The sequence below is a fragment of the Oryzias latipes genome, chromosome 2 (genome assembly GCF_053564925.1).
Source record: "Oryzias latipes strain Hd-rR chromosome 2, Olatipes_Hd-rR_3.1".
NCBI classification, from domain to species: domain Eukaryota; kingdom Metazoa; phylum Chordata; class Actinopteri; order Beloniformes; family Adrianichthyidae; genus Oryzias; species Oryzias latipes.
This window is the reverse complement of record NC_136238.1, coordinates 28,554,974-28,579,425: the sequence shown is the minus strand read 5'-3', so window position 1 is coordinate 28,579,425 and position 24,452 is coordinate 28,554,974. Positions and strand designations below refer to the sequence as shown.

At 39.5% G+C, this 24,452-nt stretch overlaps 1 protein-coding gene and 2 long non-coding RNA genes across 4 annotated transcripts in view; all 3 read left to right on the top strand.

Annotated features, from left to right (window-relative positions):
• The first annotated feature begins 8,002 nt into the window (after positions 1–8,002).
• On the top strand, positions 8,003–11,516 carry LOC144988530 (uncharacterized). Its single transcript, XR_013652466.1, has 2 exons — positions 8,003–8,135; positions 8,358–11,516. It is a non-coding gene; the product is annotated as an uncharacterized LOC144988530 (long non-coding RNA).
• Positions 11,517–18,004: 6,488 nt separating this feature from the next.
• LOC144988408 (uncharacterized) lies at positions 18,005–21,958 on the top strand. Its single transcript, XR_013652319.1, has 2 exons — positions 18,005–20,095; positions 20,181–21,958. It is a non-coding gene; the product is annotated as an uncharacterized LOC144988408 (long non-coding RNA).
• Positions 21,959–22,459: 501 nt separating this feature from the next.
• LOC144987243 (uncharacterized) overlaps positions 22,460–24,452 on the top strand; it is a 281,445-nt gene continuing 279,452 nt past the window's right edge. The window contains exon 1 of one of the 2 annotated variants that reach the window (XM_078936396.1): positions 22,460–23,987. In XM_078936396.1, the coding sequence (XP_078792522.1) occupies positions 23,816–23,987 (172 nt within the window). In that variant the 5' untranslated portion in view covers positions 22,460–23,815. The remainder of the gene's footprint in view (positions 23,988–24,452) is intronic. The other variant, XR_013651114.1, reaches the window with a different exon arrangement.

The following is a 24,452-nucleotide window of genomic DNA, read 5'->3' as shown; positions in this document are numbered from 1 at the left end:
AATACTTCAAAATGCTTTTTCATTTTATACCTAAAACCGCTTATTCTGTGTCATAATTAAAACGAAAATGCAAAGAGGGGATTGCATTTGCATTTTAACATCCACCCCGCGCAAGTTGTCACAATATTCAATTTGAAAAAGCAATAGCAGAGGGGAGGCGGGGCGATGACGTCACTGCTTTCTCTGTGTGTCTGGCTGCTGACTGACGCACACACACGCACCAGGAGCAGAGTGTGTTAGTGGCAGAGAAGACGGCTTTGTGATGGTTGTGAACTTCTGATGAGTTTCCACAGCTTCTCAGGACTAAGTAGCTGCATGTCCGCCTTCTGCGGTCCTCCTCCGGACGCACCGCGGACAAGCTTTTTTCTGCGGACCGCCAGCTGCCTTCGCACAGCGGAGCGCGAAGCTCCGATGATCGCTGAAGGCGGAAATGCTGCTGCGATCTGAGAAACCATCATATGAATTTGTGTTTCCAGTGGTGTCCAGAACAAAATAAACACTGATGTAATTCACAGATATTTACACCTTGATCTGCAGCTTCGCGGTGAATTTGCTGTTTGATTTATTAAGATCCAGGAATCCAGGTTTGAGCAGGCCGGGTCCAGCGGTTTTTTAACAGGACCCGGTTTTACGTAATCTTAATGTGAAAAATGCAGCGGAAAGTTCCTTTAGTGCCCTCGTGAATCAGAAGCTCTGAATCGCAACCCAACTTCAGCGTCGTCTGACCGCACGGATTTACAAATATATGACCGAGCAGAGCAGGCCGTAAAATATTAGCACAACTGTAATAAAAGCACATTATGAAGATAGTCTCCTGCAGCTTCGTGGTGAGTGAGTGTTTTGGTCCAACCAGCAACGTTTAGCATGGAGAAATCTGCTGTCTCTGTTGATGGAGCTCCAGCTGTCATCAAACAGCAAATTCACCGCGAAGCTGCAGATCAAGGTGTAAATATCTGTGAATTACATCAGTGTTTATTTTGTTCTGGACACCACTGGAAACACAAATTCATATGATGGTTTCTCAGATCGCAGCAGCATTTCCGCCTTCAGCGATCATCGGGAGCTTCGCGCTCCGCTGTGCGAAGGCAGCTGGCGGTCCGCAGAAAAAAGCTTGTCCGCGGTGCGTCAGGAGGAGGACCGCAGAAGGCGGACATGCTGCTATGTAGTCCTGAGAAGCTGTGGAAACTCATCAGAAGTTCACAACCATCACAAAACCCTCGTCTCTGCCGCTAACACAGTCTGCTCCTGGTGCGTGTGTGTGCGTCAGTCAGCAGCCAGACACACGGAGAAAGCAGTGACGTCATCGCCCCGCCTCCACTCTGCTAATGCTTTTTCGAATTGAATATTGTGACAACTTGCGCGGGGTGGATGTTAAAATGCAAATGCAATCCCCTCTTTGCATTTTCGTTTTAATTATGACACAGAATAAGCGGTTTTAAGTATAAAATGAAAAAGCATTTTGAAATATTGCTTTTTCTTTTTAATTTTGAGTCAAAAAATGCAGCTACATTTTGAAAACTAAAAAGCATTTCTGTTAATCCATTTTAATGGTCAAATTAGACATTTCTAAATGAATTATGCTACACATTTACCAGGGACCTTTTTGAAAATGAAATGTCAAATACCATTTTATTTATCATTTTAATTAAGTGACAGAATAAGCTGTATTGAGGAAGGAAATGAAAAAGCATTTTGAAGTATTGCTTTTTCATTATATTTTTGAGTCAAAAAATGCAGCTTCATTTTGAAAATGAAAAAGCATTTCTGGTTTTGACTTTGCTTTTTATTTATGCTACATAATCGCTTCCATACTAAAAGACAGTACTGACAGCCGCGCGCGGCGCGCAGGCCAGCGCAAGGAGAGAAGGACGAGAATGATAAAAGGTTTTCCATTGAAACCCTTGAAGTCTGAACACAGGACTATTAGAGAAAGTAAATTATCAGCAAAGATTAATGTGTTTAATGTTTGTATTATAGTTCGAATCACGCGACATATGCAAAACTTTAAAAAAAAAAGTTCGGAAAAAAAGTACGGTGATGCGGTTATCATCACAACCCTAAGTTTTATATAATAATTAAGTAATTCATCTTCATCATGTGGTTTATTGATAATTAATAATTCTTAATTCTGCCTGATAAACGCTAGGAACCGGGTAATGATAAAACATCTAATAAAATCGTTACGGTATAACGGGGTGGGATTATATAAGTTCGCTTCCTTCCACTCCCTTTCAAGCAATATTTATTAATATGTCAAAATAGCCAAAGTTTGATTAGTTATTATACGAATGTATAACTGATGATTGTATTGTTTTTTGTGTATTCTTATTTGATTGCTTGAAATAAACCATTTCAAATAAAAAATAATAAAAAATGTAAATTGGACTTCAGGAAAGTCACAGCCCCCTCACCCCCTCTTATCCTGACAGACTCTACCATCACCATAGTGAACTCTGTCCGTTTCCTCGGCTCCACCATCACTAAGGACCTTAAGTGGGAGCCGTCCATCGGCTCTCTGCTCAAAAAGGCCCAGCAGAGGTTTTACTTCCTGCAGAGGTTGAAGAAGGCCCGGCTGCCGGCCCAGAAGATGGTCCAGTTCTACACGACAATCATAGAAAAATCAATCATCACATCCTCCATCACCGTGTGGTACGCTGGAGCCACAACCAGGGACATAAACAGACTGCAGCGTATTGTACGCTCAGCTAAGAAGGTGATTGGCTGCAGCCTTCCATCATTCCAGGATCTATTCATCTCCAGAACCTGGGGGCGAGCAGGTCGGATAGTGGCAGACCCTTCTGAACATGGATTACTTGAATCACTCACTTCAGGCAAACGGCTAAGGTCCATCAGGACCAGAACCAGAACAGTTTCTTTCCCTCTGCAGTCACACTCATAAACAACTTTTAACTCCTCCTCCTTAGACTTTTAACTTATATCTCCAGTCCATTACCTGAACCTTCTTCATCCACAGTTTACACTATTGTATTTCTATTCATTGTTCTGACCATTGTGTTATTTTTTTATTTTGCTTATTGTTTATTTTTATTCCTAAGTGGGGGTGTGTATTGGCAAGAGTCTGGCGATACAATCTTTATCCTGATACGCGCCCCAGGATACTTATTCCGATATTTTATTTTATTAAAAAAGTTGTTTTCAGCCGAGCTGAAAACAACTTTTTCTGACGAAGTCAACAGCAAACTGGAGGGACTCCAAAAAGTATCCGACAGCCACAGTGAGCGCCTAACCTCACTTGAAGAGAATGCTGATGCAATCGACCAACGCGTGGCTAGCCTTGAAACTACATGCTCCATGCTAAAGTCTACTAACGACAAGCTAAATGCTAAGCTGGTGGATGTGGAGGGAAGACACAGACGTCTCAACACACGCTTGGAGGGGCCGCAGCCATCCAGATTCTTTTCGCAGCTGGATGGCTGGACGCCTTTGTCCGAGAAGTTTCCCCCACTCTGCCGGAATTAGACCAAGACCATTGCAGCTTACTTCCCAAACCGGGCCCCGGGGAGAGACCGCGGCCTGTCCTCATACGTTTCAACCAGTACCAAAAAAAGGAGCTGCTGATTCGGGAAGCCAGAAAACATACTAGGAAATGGCTTTCCGAGTATATGAAGACTACAGCCCCGAGGTGATGGAACAGAGGAAAGTTTATAAAACTATGATGTCGGACATGTATCAGAGAGGCTTACGGCCCTCTATACTCTATCCAGCACGGTTACGCATTATCAAACCAGATGGCACCGGTGTCATGTTCAACTATGTGGCCGAGGATAAAAAGTTTGTGGAAGACTTTGGACGAGATTAAACTCTCTACTTCAGGTGAAGTATGGAGCTGCTCTAATGCCAAACCATTAGCGTGTAGCTAAGCTTGAAGCTCCATGCCCCACGCTACAATCTGCTAACAGTATGCTAAGTGTTCATTGTTTACAATGGGTATTTCATAAATACTCTTTAAGATATGACATCTATTCCTTACCTGCTGTTTCTGTGTGTTTGTTTTAAAGTTTATTTACCTTGTTTTCTTAAATTTTACTTTAATTTTTTTTTAATAGTTTAATTTACTATTGAAGTATTTGTAGGATAGGTAGGTTTAGTATGGAAGGTTTGCATCTAGATAAGGTTAGCTTAGCTAGTTTCACCTGTCTTTGTTCTTTTGTTGTTGTTGTTTTTTTTCTTTTTCTTTTTTTTGAGGGGGGGGGCTGTTTGGGGTCTGCTGTCAATGTTTTCAGTTCGAAAGTTTTATAAATAGTCTGGTGATCATTTTATCCCTCCCTAGCAACACAAGTTGTAATGGCTGGTTCCATTAACATCATCACCTGGAATATAAAGGGCTTAAATCACCCCATTAAGAGAAAGAAGGCTCTGACATAGGGTTGTGCCGATGGACGATACCATTGTCCATCGTGATGGGTGACTGACATCACGATGGAGAGACACCATTGTGATGCCGCGCCCCCGCCACGCTGCGAGTCGACACCATAAGCCGTGGTTACATGTGCAATATATCTTGATAAGGATTATTGGTCGGATTAGAATTCAACGGCATACATGGGCCCAGAAGGTTTTACCTTTTCAGATTATAAAAAACATTCACATGGGTCACACTTTTGGTCGGAATAAATCATTAGCACATGCGCGGTAGTGTTTTTAAAAACTGGAAGAGAAACTTAGTTCCACCAAGCGGCTACATACATAGATACGTCAGCTCGGTATTACACAAGCTGATCTCCTAAACGTGCTTTTATTAATGTTACGGTTATTATGAAGCGCCTGTTCGCTCATCATTTTAATTTTAATCCGTGTGGTCAGTTCTTTTTCTGTTGAAGAACAGAGCCGGAAAGAAGCCAGGGTTAGCAGTATGCTAACTCTGGCTAACAACATTAGCATGAACATAAATCCATGCGGGAAAGGCTGCAATCTGCATCTTGGCTGCACGTAAATATGTGGGAATAACATCAGCCTTTATTTTGTAGGAACATGACTGGAAACACAAATCCACGTGATTGTCTGAACGGTTTCTAAGGACTGAGCGGCATTCCTGCTTTGAAGCATACACACTGTGTGAGCTAGCGCTCCGAGCTCTGCCCTGACACACACTTTTACCGGGAGACCCGGTTCTCCTAAATTCCGGTAGCTCGTTCACGTAGAGCTGCGGGATGGATCCCAGTCCTGTCTCCCACATATAACAAAGCATCCTTACTTCCCCTAAAACACAAAACTGTAAGTCTGTCGTCTCTGCTAGAGACACGGTCACTCGCTCCACCGGTCCACTTGATTAATCAAGTGCATGAGCGGACCACTTCTTTTCTATCTTGTTTATTTATTTCTAAAGTCACTTCCCCCAGTTTAGACTGGATCATCGCGGTTGAGTCATTATTTGGGAAATAAAATAAATAAAGTAATAAAGTAAAAAAATGAATAATATTTATATAACAACAAAAAATAACCCCCCGACGATATCATCGTCCATCACGATCGTTGACTACAAACATCGTCAACTGCCAATTTCAGGGACATCGCCCAACCCTACTCTGACACGCTTAAAATTTTTGAGTGAAGATATAATCTTCCTACAAGAAACTCATCTCAAAATCTCGGATCATAACAGGTGAAATGTGGCTGGGTGGGGCAGCTTTTTCACTCATCCTTTTAAGAGAACGCTAGAGGGACTGCAATACTTATAAGAAAAAATATCTATTTTACATGGTCCTCTGTCCTTGCTGATCCGGCTGGCAGACACATCATAGTTACTGACTAACTTTATTATCTTGATGTTATTTTGGTCAATATTTATGCTCCCAATTGCGATGATCCTTCCTTTTTCTCACTGGTTTTTGGTCAGATACCGTGCCTTAACTCACATTTGCTTATTATGGGAGGAGATTTTAACCTATCCCTGAACCCTGGGCTGGACAGGTCATCTGGGAAACCTGGATACTCTGTACCTAAATCTGTTTCCTATGTTCAATCATTCCTCTCCACCTACATTTTTTACACCCACAAGACAGGCAATAATCTCTTTTCAAATGCTCATCAGTCTTACAGCAGGATTGATTATTTCTTTACAGATAATAAATTGACTCCAAATATTCAGCTATATCATTATCAGTAGGGCTGCACGATATAAGGAAAACTTGCGATATGAGATATTAGTGATCAATATTGCGATAACGATAAATTTGCAGTAAATAAACAAATAGAAAAATAAACAAAAACATCATTCCAATTTCATTGCAACTGTTTAAAAATTACCTCAAAAATAAGCTAATTAGTCCCATTTCTGCATTAGAAAAAAACAAACATAAAAGAATAACATTTAAAAGCTTTTTCTAAGCAGGAATACCTACAGAATGACGACAACTATTTACAAAAACATCATGTAAAAATGATTGGTTTATCGCCCAAGGACTAACTTACAAGTTACTCCTTGAGTAAGTTACTCCTTGAAGTAGTAAGTTAGTGTAGAACCGCCAATGAGTGCCAAGCGGGTCACCAAATGGAAAAGCATGAAGCTCAAAGGGCTTCTCTCGCTTGCTGAAGGTGACAAACCGATGTGGAGCTGAAGCTGCGGGTTCCAGCTGCTATCCAGCAGTCTGCGCTGACGACAGAACTCCTCCTCGTTCTGGACGATGGTTCCTTCAGCAGCAGAAAGTTGTTCTCTGACAGAACCTTCCTGAGGTTCTGAAGACATGGTTCCTGCTCCGATCTTCAGCTCCAACTCCCACAAACACCGCCGTCCTCTTCACTGCAGCTCCGATCAATCAGCTGCTAGTCTCACGACAATCACAGCAATCAATCCACGTTGTCTTTCCGTTCAACACTTCTTCACTCATTTACGACACTTTGGAAAATACTGAGAGTTCCCACACGAACCACGTATCGTCCTTTCTGTCCAAAAACCTCACAAACGTCCCAACAAAACACCACCGACCTCTGAACACAAGCTAACGCTGCTATCCTGCTAACAAGCTAACACTGCTAGGGTTACCAAGATGGCGGAATAAGCGGTTACTTTTTTCGGGGCTCCGACGCTTTACCTGAAATAATAACTCTTTCTATATGACAAGTTCAACCAAAGCTAAAGAAAATACCAGCAAAGAACTCTCAAACCGATTCAGCTTGAAAGAGGTTTGTTTACCACTGTTTTCGTTATATTTTTCAAACTTCGACGTGAAGAAATGGCTAACACTAGCAAAGACCATGAGTACCATCTAGTGGCTTCAGGACAGACGTGCAGCGAGGGAGAAGTTGAATGGATGGAGGAACAGGAAGACATCTCACAAGATCAAACGAGAGTCAACAGACACCACACACCGGTAAAAAGCCCAAACCCTAAAAAGATTAAAAAGAATGCTCCACAAGAACGCAAGGAGGAAATATCCAACAGTGTCCTCTTTAACGCGATTCAAACCCTGACAACCAAGTTTGACACTCAAAGCGAATATCTGAAAGGATATGAGTTTCAACTGCAAGAGATCACAGATGCAGTTAAACAAGTTAAAGAATCTGTTGATGCAAATACAGCTGCTGTTAAAAGTGTTGTGGAAGATGTGAACCGCCTCAAACTGCAGATGGTGTCTATGCAAAAAGAAAATGCTTCTCTCCGTGAAATGTGTCTGGAACATGCAAGATATAAAAGAAGATGGTCTTTGCGACTTATTGGCCTTCCTGAGAAAGAAGGGGAAATCACACGAGATGAAACTCTCAAGATCCTTTCCAAAGTGATGTCGGTCAACGTTGAGGAACTACGACACTCAGTGGACACAGTACATCGGCTGGGACAGAAAGGAAAAAATAACCAACCAAGACAGATTATCATCCAGTTTGGAATGAGAGTGGTTCGAGACCAAGTCTGGAGAATGTCAAAAAATGCAAAAATCTGCAAAGATCTAAATGTTCGCTTCAAAGAAGACTTTTGCAAAGAAGACAGGGAGACTCGTCAGCGTCTTTGGCCGAGAGTGGAGGAGGCGAGGAAGAGAGGACTCAAGGCCTTTTTAAAGGACGGATACGCGGTCATCGATGGTCATCAGGTCACTGCTTGAAACCAACACTCCTTCATCTAGACTGAATGGACAAAGACATCTTCCTGAAGAAGAAGAGAGAAAATAAATCCAAAGCTGGTATGTTATAGTGCTAAATGTTATTACAGCTTTGAGAAAACCGATTAGAAAAATGTGAAATTGCATTATAGCCCTTTATGGAGTAAATTGCTTTCTAGCTATTCTTTATGGTTCTTTCTTTGTTGTCTTTAAATGTTCGTGGTTTTAAGAATGTAACAAAGCGCAAGGCAATTTTTCTTTACTGTAAGGCACAAGTTAACGTGAACTGTTTTTTCTTTCAAGAGACACACAGTAGTGAAGAAGATTTTGATTTTTGGAAATCTCAGTGGGGCAGTGGAAACATTTATTTATCTCATGGAAGTCCTCGTTCAGCAGGAGTGGCAATTTTCTTACATAATTTTGATGGTAAAATTGTTGATCATAAAAGTGACACAGAAGGTCATTGGCTAATGGTTAACATTGAGGTGGACGACACTAAATATATTCTTGTTAACATTTATGGTTTCAATAATAGGACAAAAAATCAGAAATTCCTCACAAACATAAATCACAAGATAATCAACTGGAAACAGATGTATGCAACTGACAAGATTATTGTTGCAGGTGATTTTAACGTAGTACCAGATGAAAACCAAGACAGATATCCAACTCAACACAACTCTCCTCATTTCAATAAAATTATTTCTGAATTTTCTAACTCTCTCGACCTTATCGACATTTGGCGTAGAAAAAATCCAAATAAGCTTCAATACACCTGGAATAACTCTCAACACTCTCAACGCTCAAGGATAGATTACTGGTTAGTAACAAGTAATCTAACATCTTCAACCTTGAATTGTAATATCTCCCACTCTCCTCTCACTGACCACTGTGCTATCACTTTGGCTCTTTCCCCTGAAAAAAATCAACCAAAAAATGGAACATCCCACTGGAAATTCAATAATAGCCTTTTAAATAACAAAAACTTTTGTAAAAAAATCAAATCACTTATTCCTGAAATAAAAGAAATACAATACCTGTCTCCTATTAATAGATGGGAGTGGTTGAAATTTAATATTAGAAAAATTGCAATTGTAGAAGGAAAAATTTTGGCTAGAAAAAAAAGACAAGAACAGACTGAAATAATTTCAAAATTAAACACTTTGTGTAATTTAACTCAACTGAGTGAGGAAAATGTCATTGAAATTAACAAATTGCAATCTAAATTAGATGAACTCTATACCGAAAAAGCCAAAGGAGCATTTATTCGTTCAAAGGCAAAGTGGATGGAAGATGGAGAAAAAAATTCAACTTACTTTTTTAACTTGGAAAAAAGTAGACAAAGGAAAAAAACAATCACTAAGTTACAGATAGAAAACTCTCTAGTAGACGATCAAAACAATATTAAGGACTATATCACCAACTTCTATAAAAATCTTTACACTACTCAATATTCAAATCAAAACACACTTTTATTTGAAAGGTTAATCTATGATAAAGTCCCTAAAATAGACAAGACATTTAGAGATCTCATGGAATCTGAACTTACTATAGATGAGCTTGATAAAGCTGTTTCCCAGATGGCCAGTGGTAAATCACCGGGACCTGATGGAATTACAGCTGAGTTCTACAAACACTTTTGGACTGACATCAGAGAAATGTTGTTTGAGGCATTCAATGAATGCATCGACGAACAGATGTTGTCACCTACAATGAAAAGAGGCATTATTTCCCTTTTACCCAAACCAGGCAAAGATGTGTTATTAATTGATAATTGGAGACCAATCACACTTCTTTGTTGTGACTATAAAATACTAGCACATATCTATGCTAACAGACTGAAATCAGGAATATCTCAGATCATAGACGAATCACAATCAGCATTTATTAAGGGGAGACATATTCACCACCACACTCGCTTAATCTTAGATATATTAGATTACAATCAAATTATTCCTCAGGAAAGTCTTATCCTTTTTTTGGATTTTTTTAAGGCCTTCGACTCATTAGAACACGCCTTTTTGTTTAATGCCTTGAAAACCTTTGGCTTTGAATCAAAATTTTGTAACATAATTAAAATGTTCTACAAAGACATAAGTAGCAACATTGCACTCAACCGAGGTTTCTCAAACAGTTTTCCTGTTAATAGAGGTGTTCGCCAAGGATGTCCAATTAGCCCGCTGTTGTTCATAATTTCAGCGGAATTACTAGCCATCTTTCTTAAATATTCTCCAGATTTTGAGGGTATTAACATTTTCGACAGGGAATTTAAAATTAGTCAATTTGCTGATGACACAGCTTTATTTTTAAAGAATAAAAATATGGTACCTGTTGTTATCAATAAAATACTTTTGTTTTCAAGAGCATCTGGCCTTACCCTAAATCTCAAAAAATGTGAAATCTTACCTATACATACCTGCAATCAAAGTATTATTGAAAACATACCTGTAAAAAGTGAAGTGAAATATCTTGGTCTAATAATAACAAAAAATAGTAATGATAGAGAAAGTGTAAATATCACTCCCAGACTAAAAACAATACAGAAAACTTTAAATCAATGGTTGGGACGTGGCCTATCAATATTTGGCCGCATTCTATTATCCAAAGCGGAAGGTTTTTCAAGACTTGTGTATCCCTGTCACTCATTATATACATCCCCAAAGAACATCAAGTTGTCTAATTCTATTCTCTTTAAATTTATTTGGAAAAATAAGACTCACTATATACGAAAATCACAATTGGTCAGAGATTATAAAAATGGCGGCTTAAAAGCTTTAGATGTTGAATCACAGATTGTGGCTTTTAGAATGAAATGGTTAAAAGGCTGTATTTCCCAGCCTCATTCTATGTGGTATCATATCCCAAACAAACTCTTCGGTAAGGTCGGGGGACTGGAGTTTTTGCTGAAGTGTGATTATAATATTTCAAAAATACCAATAAAACTATCAAACTTTTACAAACAAGCCTTAGAATTTGGGAAGATGCTTTTCAACCATAACTTCTCCCCTCACAACACTGTTTTGTGGAACAACAGATTTATAACTGTGAACAACAAATCCTTGTTTATGTCTGAATGGTATGATAATGGTGTGTATTTTGTCCATGACTTGATGCGTACTGATGGAAGGCTGTTATCATACTATGAGTTTGTAACCAAATACAAGATTAAGGATTCTAGTAACTGTTATAACAAAGTCTGTAAAGCAATTCCCATACCTCTACTTAATCTCATTCAAAACATACTACAATACAATGAAATCAAACCACAACTTTCGGAGCTGAAAATTAATAATATTCCCCTAAAAGATAAAAAATGCAACAATAAATTAATAACTCTAACCTTTAAACAATTAATTTTCTGCAACTTTAGTATAAACAATAGATGCGATTTAGAAACCACCCAAATGAACAAATCTTTTTCTTTATACACAAAGTACCCACTTCCTCCTAAAATGAAAGAAACGCATTTTAAAATAATATCTAAAATTTACCCTGTTGGAGATTTTTTACATAAAAGATTCAAATTTGAATCGGAACCATGCATATTCTGTTCATCTGAAACTGAAACATTAGAACATCTGTTTTACAGTTGCAACCAGGTTAAAATATTTTGGTCTGATATACACAATTGGTTGTCACTCAAAATTTTAAATATTCCCTTTTTTTCCTTATATGATGTTCTTTTCTATATGGAAAATCTGGACCCGGGAATTTCTGATGTCATTAATGTTGTTATTATTTTATGCAAACATTTCATTCATTTGTGTAAATGGAAAAATACATGCCCTTTATTTAGTATTTTTTTGAATTATTTTTCTGATTATTATAAGTGTCTTAAATGCATTCCTAACAAAAACAAGAAAACTACAGTCATTTATCAGAATATATCAAAAGTATTATTATTTTGAATTGTTTTGGCCTTGCCTTTGCCTATTATTTCATTTTTGTTTCTTTTTCTTTCTATATGTGCATTTATAACGTTTGTTCACCCTAATTTGGTTTGTATATGAGCATCTATAAAAAAAAAAAAAAAAAAAAAAAAGACACACACATTGTTAAAAATATTACTATTTTTCGTTTTTTCAGAATGTCTGTAAATTGAAAAATGTACAATAAAGTTTGTTTAAAAAAAAAAAAAAAAAAAAAAAAAAAAAAAAAGCTAACACTGCTAGCGCCTCGTGCTGTTTACTTCCGGGTCACGTGCAAAACTCTATTGAAAAATAAATAACTGCTTAACTGAACCTCAATGGTCCAAAAAGCTTCCAGTATTTTTAAACAGTTTTATTCAGGAGAAAATAAATAAAATAAAAACAAAGTTGAAAAAAAAAATGTGTAGAGGAAACGTTTTGAGAGCTGTTGTGACGTCATCACACTGTGTCTCATTCCTTTTTTTTTACTTTAATGTTCAAAACAAATAGAACAAATATATATGACAGGAACAATAGTCATAACAACGAGAATGTCAGGGGATGGTACATGTATTAAAAAAGAAAAATTACAGAAACAGATTGCTATGCATTGAAAATGTTCAAAGACAGACAATTTTCATAAATATGTATGGCCTTTTTGTTTAAGCTATTAGATACAGTATATAAATAAGATTCTAATTCTTTAATTATTACAGGGAAAAAACGTTGTGATAAGGAAAACTTTGATTTATGAATATGAAATTTACCAAATATTATAATTAGATTAATTGCCAATTTTACGTTTGATCTTATATTTTTTTCGTGAAGGCCAAATGTGATATGTTCAAATTTCATCTGAAATTGTGAGTCTAATTTGTAATTTATAAAACGTGAACAATCTTTCCACATTTTTTTGCAGTATTACGGTTCCAAAACAGGTGACTGATTGTTTCTGGGTGTTCTTTACAAAAGGTACTATTGGGGTCAATAGTCTTCTTATATCTGAGCATTTATTGATTAGTGGGATAGATTCTATGTAGGAGTTTGTAGGCGGCGTCTCTCATCTTGTTATTAATTTCTGATGCAGGGTCCAAAAATTTTTCCAGGGCAAGTCAGGAATAAATTTTCTCCAATAAAAAACAGCAGCAGGAACAGAAATTACATTTTGCTGAAACACGTATGATCTTGTTATTTTTTCAGGCACAGTTGAAACAGGATTTTCCAATAGTGGTGTCACTTAGAGATATGAAGGAAATATTTGCATCAAGTACAGTATTTTTAAAGAGTTCACAGATTTCAGTAGTGACGGCATCAAAAACAATGGCATACTCTTTAGGAGGAACAGCAAGGTTGTATTTAAGGTTAAATTCTTCATATCTAAGTAACTGACCATTGTGGTTAAAGAGCTGACCCACCAGTAGGATATTATTGTCAAACCAATTATTGTAAAATAAAGATTTGTTGTTGTAAAGGATATATCTGTTATTCCAAATAAAAAACTTATGAGGGGAAAAATTGTGTTTCTAGATAAGTTCCCATGAAAGAAGACTTTGTCTGTGAAAAGCAGAGAGTTTCACTGGGATTTTGTCGATATTATAATGACAAAGCAGAAGAAAATGGAGACCACCTACTTTAGCAAACATGTGATGAGGGAAAATATTCCAAATGGAGAGTGGATTTTTTAAATATGACTTAATCCAGTTTATTTTAAAAGTATTATTTAAAGTAGTAAAATCAAGAAAATTTAGGCCTCCTTTTTCATAGGAGTTCATTAATACAGATTTTTTTAAATAATGAAGTTTCCAGATGAAGTTTAGCAGCATTTGATCAATAGATTTAAGAGTCTGGTTGTCCAGGTGCAGAGACAGAGCGGAGTAAGTTAGTTTAGAAATCCCTTCTGCTTTGGAGAGTCAAATCCTTCCTCTCAGACTCAGGTCTCTCTGAAGCCATTGGTTCAAACGTTTCTTGGCTTTATCGATTAGGGGAGTGAAATTTAATGAGCATCTTTCTAAATTACTTTTGGAAATAATAATGCCTAAATATGTTTCATTTTCTTTTACAGGAATGTTGCAGATGGATTCTAAAGCACAATCTTTAACAGGAAGAAGTTCACATTTGTTTAGATTGAGACGTAGACCTGAGACATCAGAGAAAGACTGAATAAGGTTCAGAGCTCAGGAAACTTGACTGCTGTCTCTTAAGAAAAGAGTCGTGTCATCAGCTAGCTGACTAATTAAAATTTCTTTATTAAGAACTGAGATGGCTTTTAACTTATGAATAGTAATATAATCAGCAAGAGTTTGGGTAACTAGAAGAAAAAGATACGGTGAAATAGGACACCCCTGTCTGATTCATCAATTAAGATTGAATCTAGGGGAGGTGCCATTTTTTAGTTTGACAGAACAATTCGCATTATTATACAGAGTTTTTACTGTATTACAGAAAAAAGGGCCAAAACCAAATTTATGAAGACAGCTGAAGATAAAATGATGATTAACAGAGTCAAACGCTTTGTAAAAGTCTAAAAAAAGTATGAAACTGTCATCAGAGATCAGTTGTGAGTAATCTAGAATATCAATAACAAGACGAATGTTATTGGAGATGTGTCTGTTTTGCATGAATCCTGATTGTGTCTCTGCAATAACTGAGTTTAAAACAGATTTAAGTCTTTTAGCAAAGACAGATGCAAGAATCTTGTAGTCATTATTTAATAGACATTTGGGACGCCAGTTGTCAATGAGAAGTACATCTTTTTTGGGTTTGGATATCAGAGTAAGTACATCTTGATTTAATGTTGGAGGAAAGAAGCCTTTATCTATGCTCTCAACAAATACCTGTGTTAGAAAGGGGGTCATTTTATCACTAAATTGTTTATAAAATTCTCCCGTTAAGCCATCTGATCCAGGAGATTTGTTATTCTTAAGGTGGTTAATAGAGAAAAGTACTTCATTTTCTGAAAGAGGAGAATCACAGAGATCCCGTTCAGAGGCCTGGATCTGTTGTAGATTATAGTTTAATCAGGATCTTTGCTGGGTTCAAAGGCATATAGTTTACTGTAGAACAAACTAACGTAATTTGCAATCATTTTGGGATCAGAGGTAATCTGGTCTTCAATGTTTAATTGCTGTAGTGTATTTGTCTTGGCACGACGTTTCTCCAATTGAAAAAAATAAGAGGAATTATTTTCACCCTCTTCTAACCATTTCAGCCTTGATCTTCTAAAGGCTCCTTAGGCTCTGTTCTTATAAATACTGTCTAATTCTTTTTGTAATAATGCCAAATTTATTTATCATCGTCTGATAACTCTGCAGGATATCTTTTTGAAATTGTCATAATGTCATTGATAATTTGGCTTTCTTTAGCCTTTTTAGTTTTATTTAGTTCTGAACTAAACTTTCTAAGAAAATTAGTGATTTCAAATTTAAAAAGTTCCCAGTTTTTACCGTAACAATTTTCTTCTTTTGCTAAATTATAAAAGTAAGAGATGAATTCAGAAACCTTTTGTTGTACTATGTCTAGCTTAAGCAGTGAGTTATTTAGCATCCAGTAAGCTTTCTTATTTTGGGATCTGGTTTCAGATAATTGAATAGAAATGTAAATTACTTTATGATCTGTTAGTGGAGAAGGAAGAATATTTACTTCAATATCATCTGTACTTAGAAAATCAGACACCAGCCAGTAATCTATGCGAGATTGTTTGGATCAATCATTATTACTCCGGGTAAAAACACAATCTGATGGGAATTTTTCTCTCCAGACGTCTTTCAGGTTATATCTCTGCATGAATGAATGTAAGGGACTATCAGAAGATGGAGCACATTGTGATCGCCATTTGTCCAGCTGATTATTTAAAGCTATATTAAAATCCCCTCCTATTATAATAATTGTATCAGGAAATTTGTTTAGACCAAAAATTACAGCATTTTCAATCAAAGAAAGGAGCTCAACGTTTTCAAGTTTGGAGTTGTAACCATATATATTAATAGTAATAAAGAACTTATTTTGAGTGGATATTATCAGAAAAACATAATGACCCTGACTGTCACATTTGCTCAGAAGAATGTCACCCTCAAATGTATTTTTAACTGTGAGAGTTCCAGCTGAATGCTGACTACCATGTGATGGATATGAACTTTCACCCCATTAAGATTTCCAGAAGTTTCTATCATTACTGGTAGAATGTGATTCTTGAAAGAAAAAAAAGTCTGTTTTCAATTGTTTGGCGAATAGAAACAGCGCTTTACGTTTTATGGCATTTCTTAATCCCCTGACATTTAAAGAACCTAAAGATAAAGACAAGATTTAAAATAAAAAAGAGAGAAAAATAAATCTGAGTAAATAGGAGTGTTGTTACTTTCAATCTGTGCGCCAAATTGCACTTAGAGTGGGGAAAAAATGTTTTAAATAACCTTTACCCCACTTTTAAGAATTAAATTAAAATATAAAAGAAAAAGAGAAAATATATCTCACATTCAGAACTTGCTTTAGCTGCCAACCTGGATTTAAGACAAATAAAACTTATTATTATAACATCTCAATGTAATTAACTGTAAATATGGCTTAAAGAAATAAAGGGCAGAACATGTGAGATCAGAACAAAATGTGTGTTTGCTTTAACAGCAAAAGCTGCTCAGGATGCAGTCATTTCTGAGGGTCTGAGTTCTCAGGAAGACCCACTTCTTTACCGTTAATATAAGCTCGGGTCCCCACGTAGTAGGCGATTTTCCCTTCTTTTCTTGCTGCTTGTATTAAGGCCAAAGCTGCTCTGGTGTCCCGGTCCGCTGGGCACAGGTCCTCCGTGAAGCGGAGATGACGCTCCTTCAGGATGGGATTGTTTTTTGCGGCTTTCCACACGGCATCTCTGTAGGTTCTGGATGAAAACTGGAGAATGATCCCTCTGGGCTTCCTCTCGTTTTCTTTCAGCTTTCCCAAACGGTGCACAGTGTCGATCACATCTGGAAGCTTCTGTTTTCCCTCCGGGAAAATCATTTGACAAATGTTGATGGTTTCTCTTCTCACATCTTCTCTGGACACTGTTCCCGGAACTCCATATAATTTTAAATCCCAGCATCTTGAGTAGCGTTCAGATTCCAGGAGTCTTTCCTGCAGCCGCAGAACAGTAGCTTCATCTCTGTTTGTTTTCTTTTCAACTATGTCCATTCTTGTCTTTACATCTTTTATTTCTTCAAAAGCAAAGTCAACGGATTTTTTTAGGCCCTCAATTTTGAGCGAATTGTCATTGATTAATTTCTCCATGGCGTCAAAGCGGATGTTAATCAGGCTTGAAAGAACATCAATAACATCGTTGTTACCAGCGCTGCTGCTTCTCCCCTCACCTTGCGGTGTTGCCAGTAGTGTTTTTTTTAAAGCTGGTTCTTTACATGGGCTCCCTTCAGCTGAAATAGGCAGGGCTGGAAAATCTTCTTCATCCGGGATGATCATGTCTTGTTCAGGATTTGTCCTCTGAGTATAGTCGTGTCCTGCACCCCTAACGGCACCGCCGCTGTTAATGTTGTTAGCCATAGCTTTGCTCTCCTTAGAGGCTTTTTTCCGCTCTCGAGATGGCATTGGACAGTAAAATGATTTCCTCTTTTGATTATAACAGCAAGAAATGTGCAAGTAGCGTTTAATTAGTAGCTTTCCGCAGTATTTTTCAAAGTTTGGCGCAACAGGTTGAAAAGTAGCGTCTGCTCAAGCCGCCATCTTGGTTAGCCCCCCCTGCAATAACCGTTCGGGGTCCTTTTGACTGACGATGTCGTCACACTACAGTAGCCCCACTTGGACAAACAACATTGCGTCCAGATCTGCTCGGACTCTACATATTTTTATTTCACGTTTTCTTTTGACATGTGGCCGTTAAGGCCCGTACACACCGGGACGAATTTATGGCGAAATTCGCCTCGTGACTAAACAAAGGGCACCAATGAGAGTGTGCACACCGACGCGAAAAAACGCCACGCGTCAAAAAAAAACCCGCCTCGGGTTCGTTTTTTTTTTTGACGCCTCGCGTCGAAATCTACTCGACCAATGAGAAAGGCGATTTTGCACACGTGTCTGGAGCTTCTGAAGTTACAGTTAAAACACAACTTGGGGGCGCTCAAACACAAAACTGCCTTGCTGAGCACACATACCAGCGAAGAAGATAGACGCCGAGTTGCATCTACACAGCCGCGAAGAAGACAAAGAAGATGCAGGGCACGATGAATGTGGAGTTGCTGGTCTCATTGGTGTCCGAGCACAAAGAACTGTACGACAAACGCGAAAGCGATTATTAAAATCTGGACAAAAGAGAACAGTTATGGAGTGGCATTGCACAGCAAATGGGCCTTGATGGTGAGTTTCATTTTATTTAATTGTCTTGCATGTACGTTCCAACAAACGTTTGACCATCACCATTGTTTGTGTGCTGTAGTGGAGGAGGTAAAACAAAAATGGAAGAGCCTGCGAGACACATACACGTGGAAAAAGCGCGAAGAAGACTGCCGAAGTGGACAGGCGGCTAAACAAAAGAAGGCCTGGAAATTTATGAAGGTCATGGAGTTCTTCGCAGCATCAACGGAATTTCCTCTCTGCTGATTGGACACTTTGACCAGCAGAGGGCAGCAGAACTTTCAGCAACTCTGGATCTGATCCCACAAAAACAATCCATGGATGATCAGATTTCAGAAGATTTGAAGGATCAAAGACAAAGATGTTCTGAAGAGAAGATGTGAGAAGAAAGTCCAGAATGAATCCACTCTGACTTCTCCTCATGTCTCTGAAGCTTGTGTCTTCATGTCTTCACCTCAGAGTTTCTTCTGGATTCCATGTGGATCAATAATATTGATCATGTTCTGTTGTCATTTTCCATCAGAACTTCAGGCTTTTCTCTGCTGATGATCTCTGAGCTGAACTTCTTGGAGGAATTCCTGAATCTGGGATTTGGAGCAAACAGTCAGAACAAAGGAGGTTTCCATTTCTTCTAAGCTCTGCCAGAAGAAAAGAGCTGAAGCTTGAAGCTGAAGCAGCATTTGCTCAGAGAATCTGTCCTCCAGACCAACAAGTCCCACCACAGCCTTGAAGACGTTTCCAGAAGCAGCAGCAGACTGTGTTCCCATGACGACGCTGAAGTCAGCTGCTGCTCTGCAGGAGAAAGTCTGCAGCTCCTCAGTCAGGAAGCTCTTTCAAGCTCGTGCACATCTGTCAGTGCAGCAGCAGAAAGCCTGTTTCCCTGCAGGAAGTCTGAGACTTTTCAAAGTAAGAGCCTCATGTTGGCAGAGATGGGTTGGATTCTTTGATGCTCCAGTGTCTTTTGGATTCAGGATGAGTTCATGCAGATCTAGAAATCCCACCATGATGATGATCCTTGAGGAATTTCAAAATAAAAGACTTACAAACACCACAATCACTGCTGGATGATAAATACATTTACTCTTTATTTTCTGTCAATAAATCATATTTATCAATAAATCCTTGATTGTAAATGATGGATCTACAGTTGAAAAGAAGTCAAAGTGCTGACTCAGCACAGATCAAAGGAGACACAGATGATTTCCTGGAATGAAGAAAACATCAAACATCATGATGTGATCTGGAACTGAGCTGTTCTTCAGAAGATCCTCCCAAACATGGAAACTGTTGCTGCAACACGTGAAGGTTTGGTTCTGTTGCTAGTGAGATGTGATGGATCAGAACCAGACTTCTGTCAGCTGGAACTGGGGCTTCTTCCAGACCATGTGACCTCATGGACAAAGTTCCAACATGGTTTCAATGAAATGTGGAGGTTTTCCAGGAAACGTTGCTGCAGTTCCTCCGTCTCATCAAATGAGAGATTTCTCTGCACTAAAGAAGAAAATCTTCCAGAACAGCTTCATGCTGCAGAAAAACTGTTTCCATCATTCTGAGGACATTTCTTTAGGCTTCATGTGAAGAAAACAAACTGTTTGAAAAGATGAAAACAGAAACAAAGACGTTTCTAGAGGCTGCAGATGCAGTTACAAAGAACAGGCGTGTCTGCAGGTGGTTTTCCAGATCCGGCCTCTCTCCTGGACTCAGTCGGTGGTGGACCTGAAGCTGTCGCTTCCTGTCATCTTGATCGACGAGGCACTAAAATTCTCGGCGAGGAACTACATTGAACCAGGAAGCCAGATGCAGGTGGGAGGAGCTTCCAGCGTCTTCAGGTTGTTCCGCGCTCCTCTGGTCTGATGTTGTGGTGTTTCCTTCTGTCCCTCAAACCCAGAGGAACACAAGGAGGAAGAGGAGCTGCAGAGGTCGGGCGGCGGCATCGTCGGGGTTGGGATGCTGAAGCTGCGGCAGTCGCTGAGGGGCGTGTCCTGGTCATTTGTGCTGATCTTGGCGCCGCTGGTGTTTTGGACTCTGACATCACCAACATCTTCTGGGAGTAAAAACCCCTTTTCCTGTTGATGTGGGACAGAGGGGGGTGATCTGATCTTTATTTCCATGTTAGTGTGAGGTCACCGCTGCTGCTCAAAGGTTGGATCATTGCCTTCTTTAGGAGCCCGGTTCCTTTTCTGCAGAACTGAAACGGAACGTCCCCTCAGAGCCAGCTGGTGCTTACTTCCTGTGGAGGAACAGGAAGTAATTTTTAGTGAGCCTGAGCAGGAAATTTTCTATTTTAACCCTTTAAATCAGGATGTGTGCCAGGCTCTGTGCTCAATGTTAAATATTGAGTTCCAAAATTTCAATGCCCCACCTGCTCCTCCCATTGGTTTGTTAGGGCCCCCCTGCACCAACGAAAGAATCATAGGAGATGGAAATTGTTACTTTAGGGCCATCTCTCAGGCTGTGAGCGGATCCCAAAACAGCCACAGAAAAATTCGGTTAGCCGTCGTTAAACAATTAGAAACGAACCCCGATCTGTATAGCTGGGTAATCGGGCATGAGTACTCCTCTGTGGCTGAGTACATAACCAAATCAAGAATGCGTTTTGTTAGTGTTTGAGCCACAGACGTCGACATTCAAGCCACAGCTGATTTATTACAGTAGGAGTAAATATTTTGCCTTGAACCATGTCATGAGGAATGTTAAAGTCAAAAGAGAAAACAAAATATAGAGACACCGTCACTGCCTGGAGCTCTTTCTGGGTCCTAGTGCCCTAAAGGTTACAGCTCCTGGTTACACAAGAAAAAAGTCCATTCTAGAGGCCACTCTGACGTCATCATCATCAAAGACAGCGTTACCTAGCAACCATACCAAGACCATAGCAGCTATAGAGGGAAACACAACAAACCATCAACGGCGGTTAAAGCAGTCAGACGTTTGTTCTGCAGCTCAGCAAAAATCTCTGCTTTAGGTTTTGGGGAGAAAAACAAAGGAAAACACACGGAGAAGGATTCCACAAAGGAAATCCCAAGTTCTATTGGTAAGTCAGCGTCCTGGAAACATGCTTTGTTGGTTCTGAAGTGGCATGAATGCAGACTTAGATTGGTTTGTTTCCTTGGATTCTTCAGATGGATTCAAGCTGTAAATGTTGTCAGCATAAAGCAAGTTTGGACTAAACTAAAGCAGAAAGTGGCTTTGAAGATGGTCAGGAGAAATGAGGGCTTTTTTCAGGAATTCTTGGAAGAGGAGGACTTCTCCAAACAACCAGAATCTAGGAGGAGGTTTTTTCAGCATTGAGATCAGGATTTAGCATGAGCTTCAATCCCATTTTTGTTCAATCCAAATGTTTACCGTCATATTCAGGAGTTCAACTCTGAAAGCCACCATGACATCATAGACATTAAAGACCCTGTTACCTAGCAACCAAACACAACAAACTGGAGACTATTCAAACTGGACATTTTGGGGCAACAATTCTTTTCTAACTCAAGTTTTTATGAAAAATCCAAATGATGGAAACGGATTGTGTAAAGGAAATGAGGATCTATTGGTGAGTCACAGTCCTGGAAACATGAGTTGTGCTCTGATGAAGACGCCTGATCCAAATGTGGATTTTTGAAATGTTCTTCATGAGATTCAAACTGATTGAAGCTTTGAATTAAAGGTGTCAACACATTTCTGCATTGGATTCATTCTGTTTCAGTGTCGGCCGTATCCCAGCGAGCAAGGCCAAGTCAGCCCCATATGGTTTCAAAGTGGACAGAAAATGTTTTTAGGAGTTTCTAGAAAGTTCAACAACTAGAGCTAAATGAAACTAGTGCATGAAATGACAAAGAACTTCCTGTTTGAAAGGAATCTCATGATGGCTTCCACCTGTCTCTTTGCTTTTCCTTTCTTTTTTGGGTTTCTCCTCTTTGGGAGGTTACACAAAACTGCACTTTAATCCAGAAGGAAACAACAACCGCTCCACAATCCCTGGATCCCCTACAGCCTTTATCTAAACATTTACAATGACCATTATCACACATTTGATTGCATTTACTCAGAAAAACAAGCATAACTTCCCGTTTGTTTGTGTGTGAAATGATTCCAAAAAGCCATGAGTCGTCCTGGAGGGACTGGTTTCTCATCAATGCAGACCACCAAGTTTCTCTGGTTTCTGACTATTTGGTGGCTGGTAGGCCTTTTGGGATGTTTGTCAGGGAAAGAAGTGAACCTGGGCTCCAAATATTGGAAGACACTGATCTAAAAGTACTAGGACATCTGGAGAAAGCTCTAGTTCTGCTCCAACTCAGTCCAAAGCACTGAAGATAGATGGAGTTGGATTTGGGAGAGGACTGAGCTCATTCAAATGAAGAAAGAACAAGTCAACAGATGAAGAAGATTTCAGGAAGTTTCCCATTCAACAAGTTCAAGTTTCCAGAGAGCTAGTTTAGCATCCGTGTTCTGGACCAAACCACTGTCCCTCTGAAGGTCCAGACACAGAGAGGCCCAGAGTGACCCCCATTTCTCCTTTTTGCTCTCTCCAGTGGCTGACTCCGCCCCTTAGGACGTCCCCCTGTGTGGATCAGTGGTCAGTGGGTTGGAACCTGCTGCAAATGCAGGCTCTGGTTCTAACTGCTGGATCAGAAGTGGAATGTGAGCTGTAGTGGTGTGTCTGCAGCTGGATGTGGAACACATGAGGGAGGGGTCAAAGGTCAATCTTTCTTCCAAACAAATGTTGTCAGTCTATTCTCCAACAATGCTCCAACATCTTCAAAGGTTTCTGGTCCAAAATCCAGAGTGGAGCTGGTAGGACGTGATCATTTCAGCCTCAGATTTGGGATCTGTCATCTCTCTGCCACCGTGACACCGAGTGATGAGTTCATGCAATTTTCAGATTATTGCATATTTAAGTTCGTGAGGACATGTCATGTCCAGGAAAAATATTACTCTTCGTTTTCTTTCGGTTAAAATAAGCCTAAGAAGACCTGGCTGTTGACGACAAAATGGCGACTAACATCATTAGCCGGAACCGGAAGTCCCGCCTCGTCCCGTTCCCACTTCTACAGTTTGGTCGAAAAAGATTAGTGACACCTTAATTTTGTTAATGAAAACTGCTACTTTTTCTTTTATTTGCCAGTAAAGTTGAAAAAAAAGAAGCTATTTTATGACGCCATCATTATGTGAGCGACATACAACACTCCAGACCAGCTGGTGGCGCTAAAGCATCATGACGCACCAAAACAAAGAAGAACAGCACGAGGCGCTAGCAGCGTTAGCTTGTTAGCAGGCTAGCAGCGTTAGCTTGTGTTGAGAGGTCGGTGATGTTTTGTTGGGACGTTTGAGAGGTTTTTGGACAGAAAGGACGATACGTGGTTCGTGTGGGAACTCTCAGTATTTTCCAAAGTGTCGTAAATGAGTGAAGAAGTGTTGAACGGAAAGACAACGTGGATTGCTGTGATTGTGAGACTAGCAGATGATCGATCGGAGCTGCAGTGAAGAGGACGGCGGTGTTTGTGGAAGTTGGAGCTGAAGATCAGAGCAGGAACCATGTCTTCCCTTCAGTCTCTGAGAGAGTTGATCACCGAGCGACTAGCTGCTGCTGCTGAAGAAATCTGCAGACTCTGTGAAGGAACCATCGTCCAGTACGAGCAGGAGCTCTGTCGTCAGCGCAGACTGCTGGATGTCATCTGGAAACCACAGCTGCAGCTACACCATATAGGTATGTGACCTTCATCAGAGAAACAGAGAAGCCCTTTGAGCTTCATGCTTTTCTTTTTGGGGACCCGTCTGTCACCCAGTGGCGGTTCTACACTAACTTACTTTCCGGGCGGGGGTATGTATGTACTATGTGGGTGCTGAAACCGGTGCCAACTCGATGCGGGTGGGGTGAGGTTTTGTGTGTGTGTACTGAAACAACTGTTTCTGATATTAATTTAGCACCCAGATCCGGCCATAAATAAAATAATTTCAAAAGAGACAAAGACAAAAAGAAACAAAATGAGTAAAGTATAAATATTCAGACCGGCCTTCCATTCATTTTCTTAACTCGTTTGATCCCTTTATTGCAGGGGTCTCAAACTCACCGCCTGCGGGTTATTTGCGGCCCCAAGATGATATTTTGCGGCCCCCGCCTTAATTTGAAAGTTTAATGTTAATGCGACCCGCCAGTCTGTCTGAATGACAC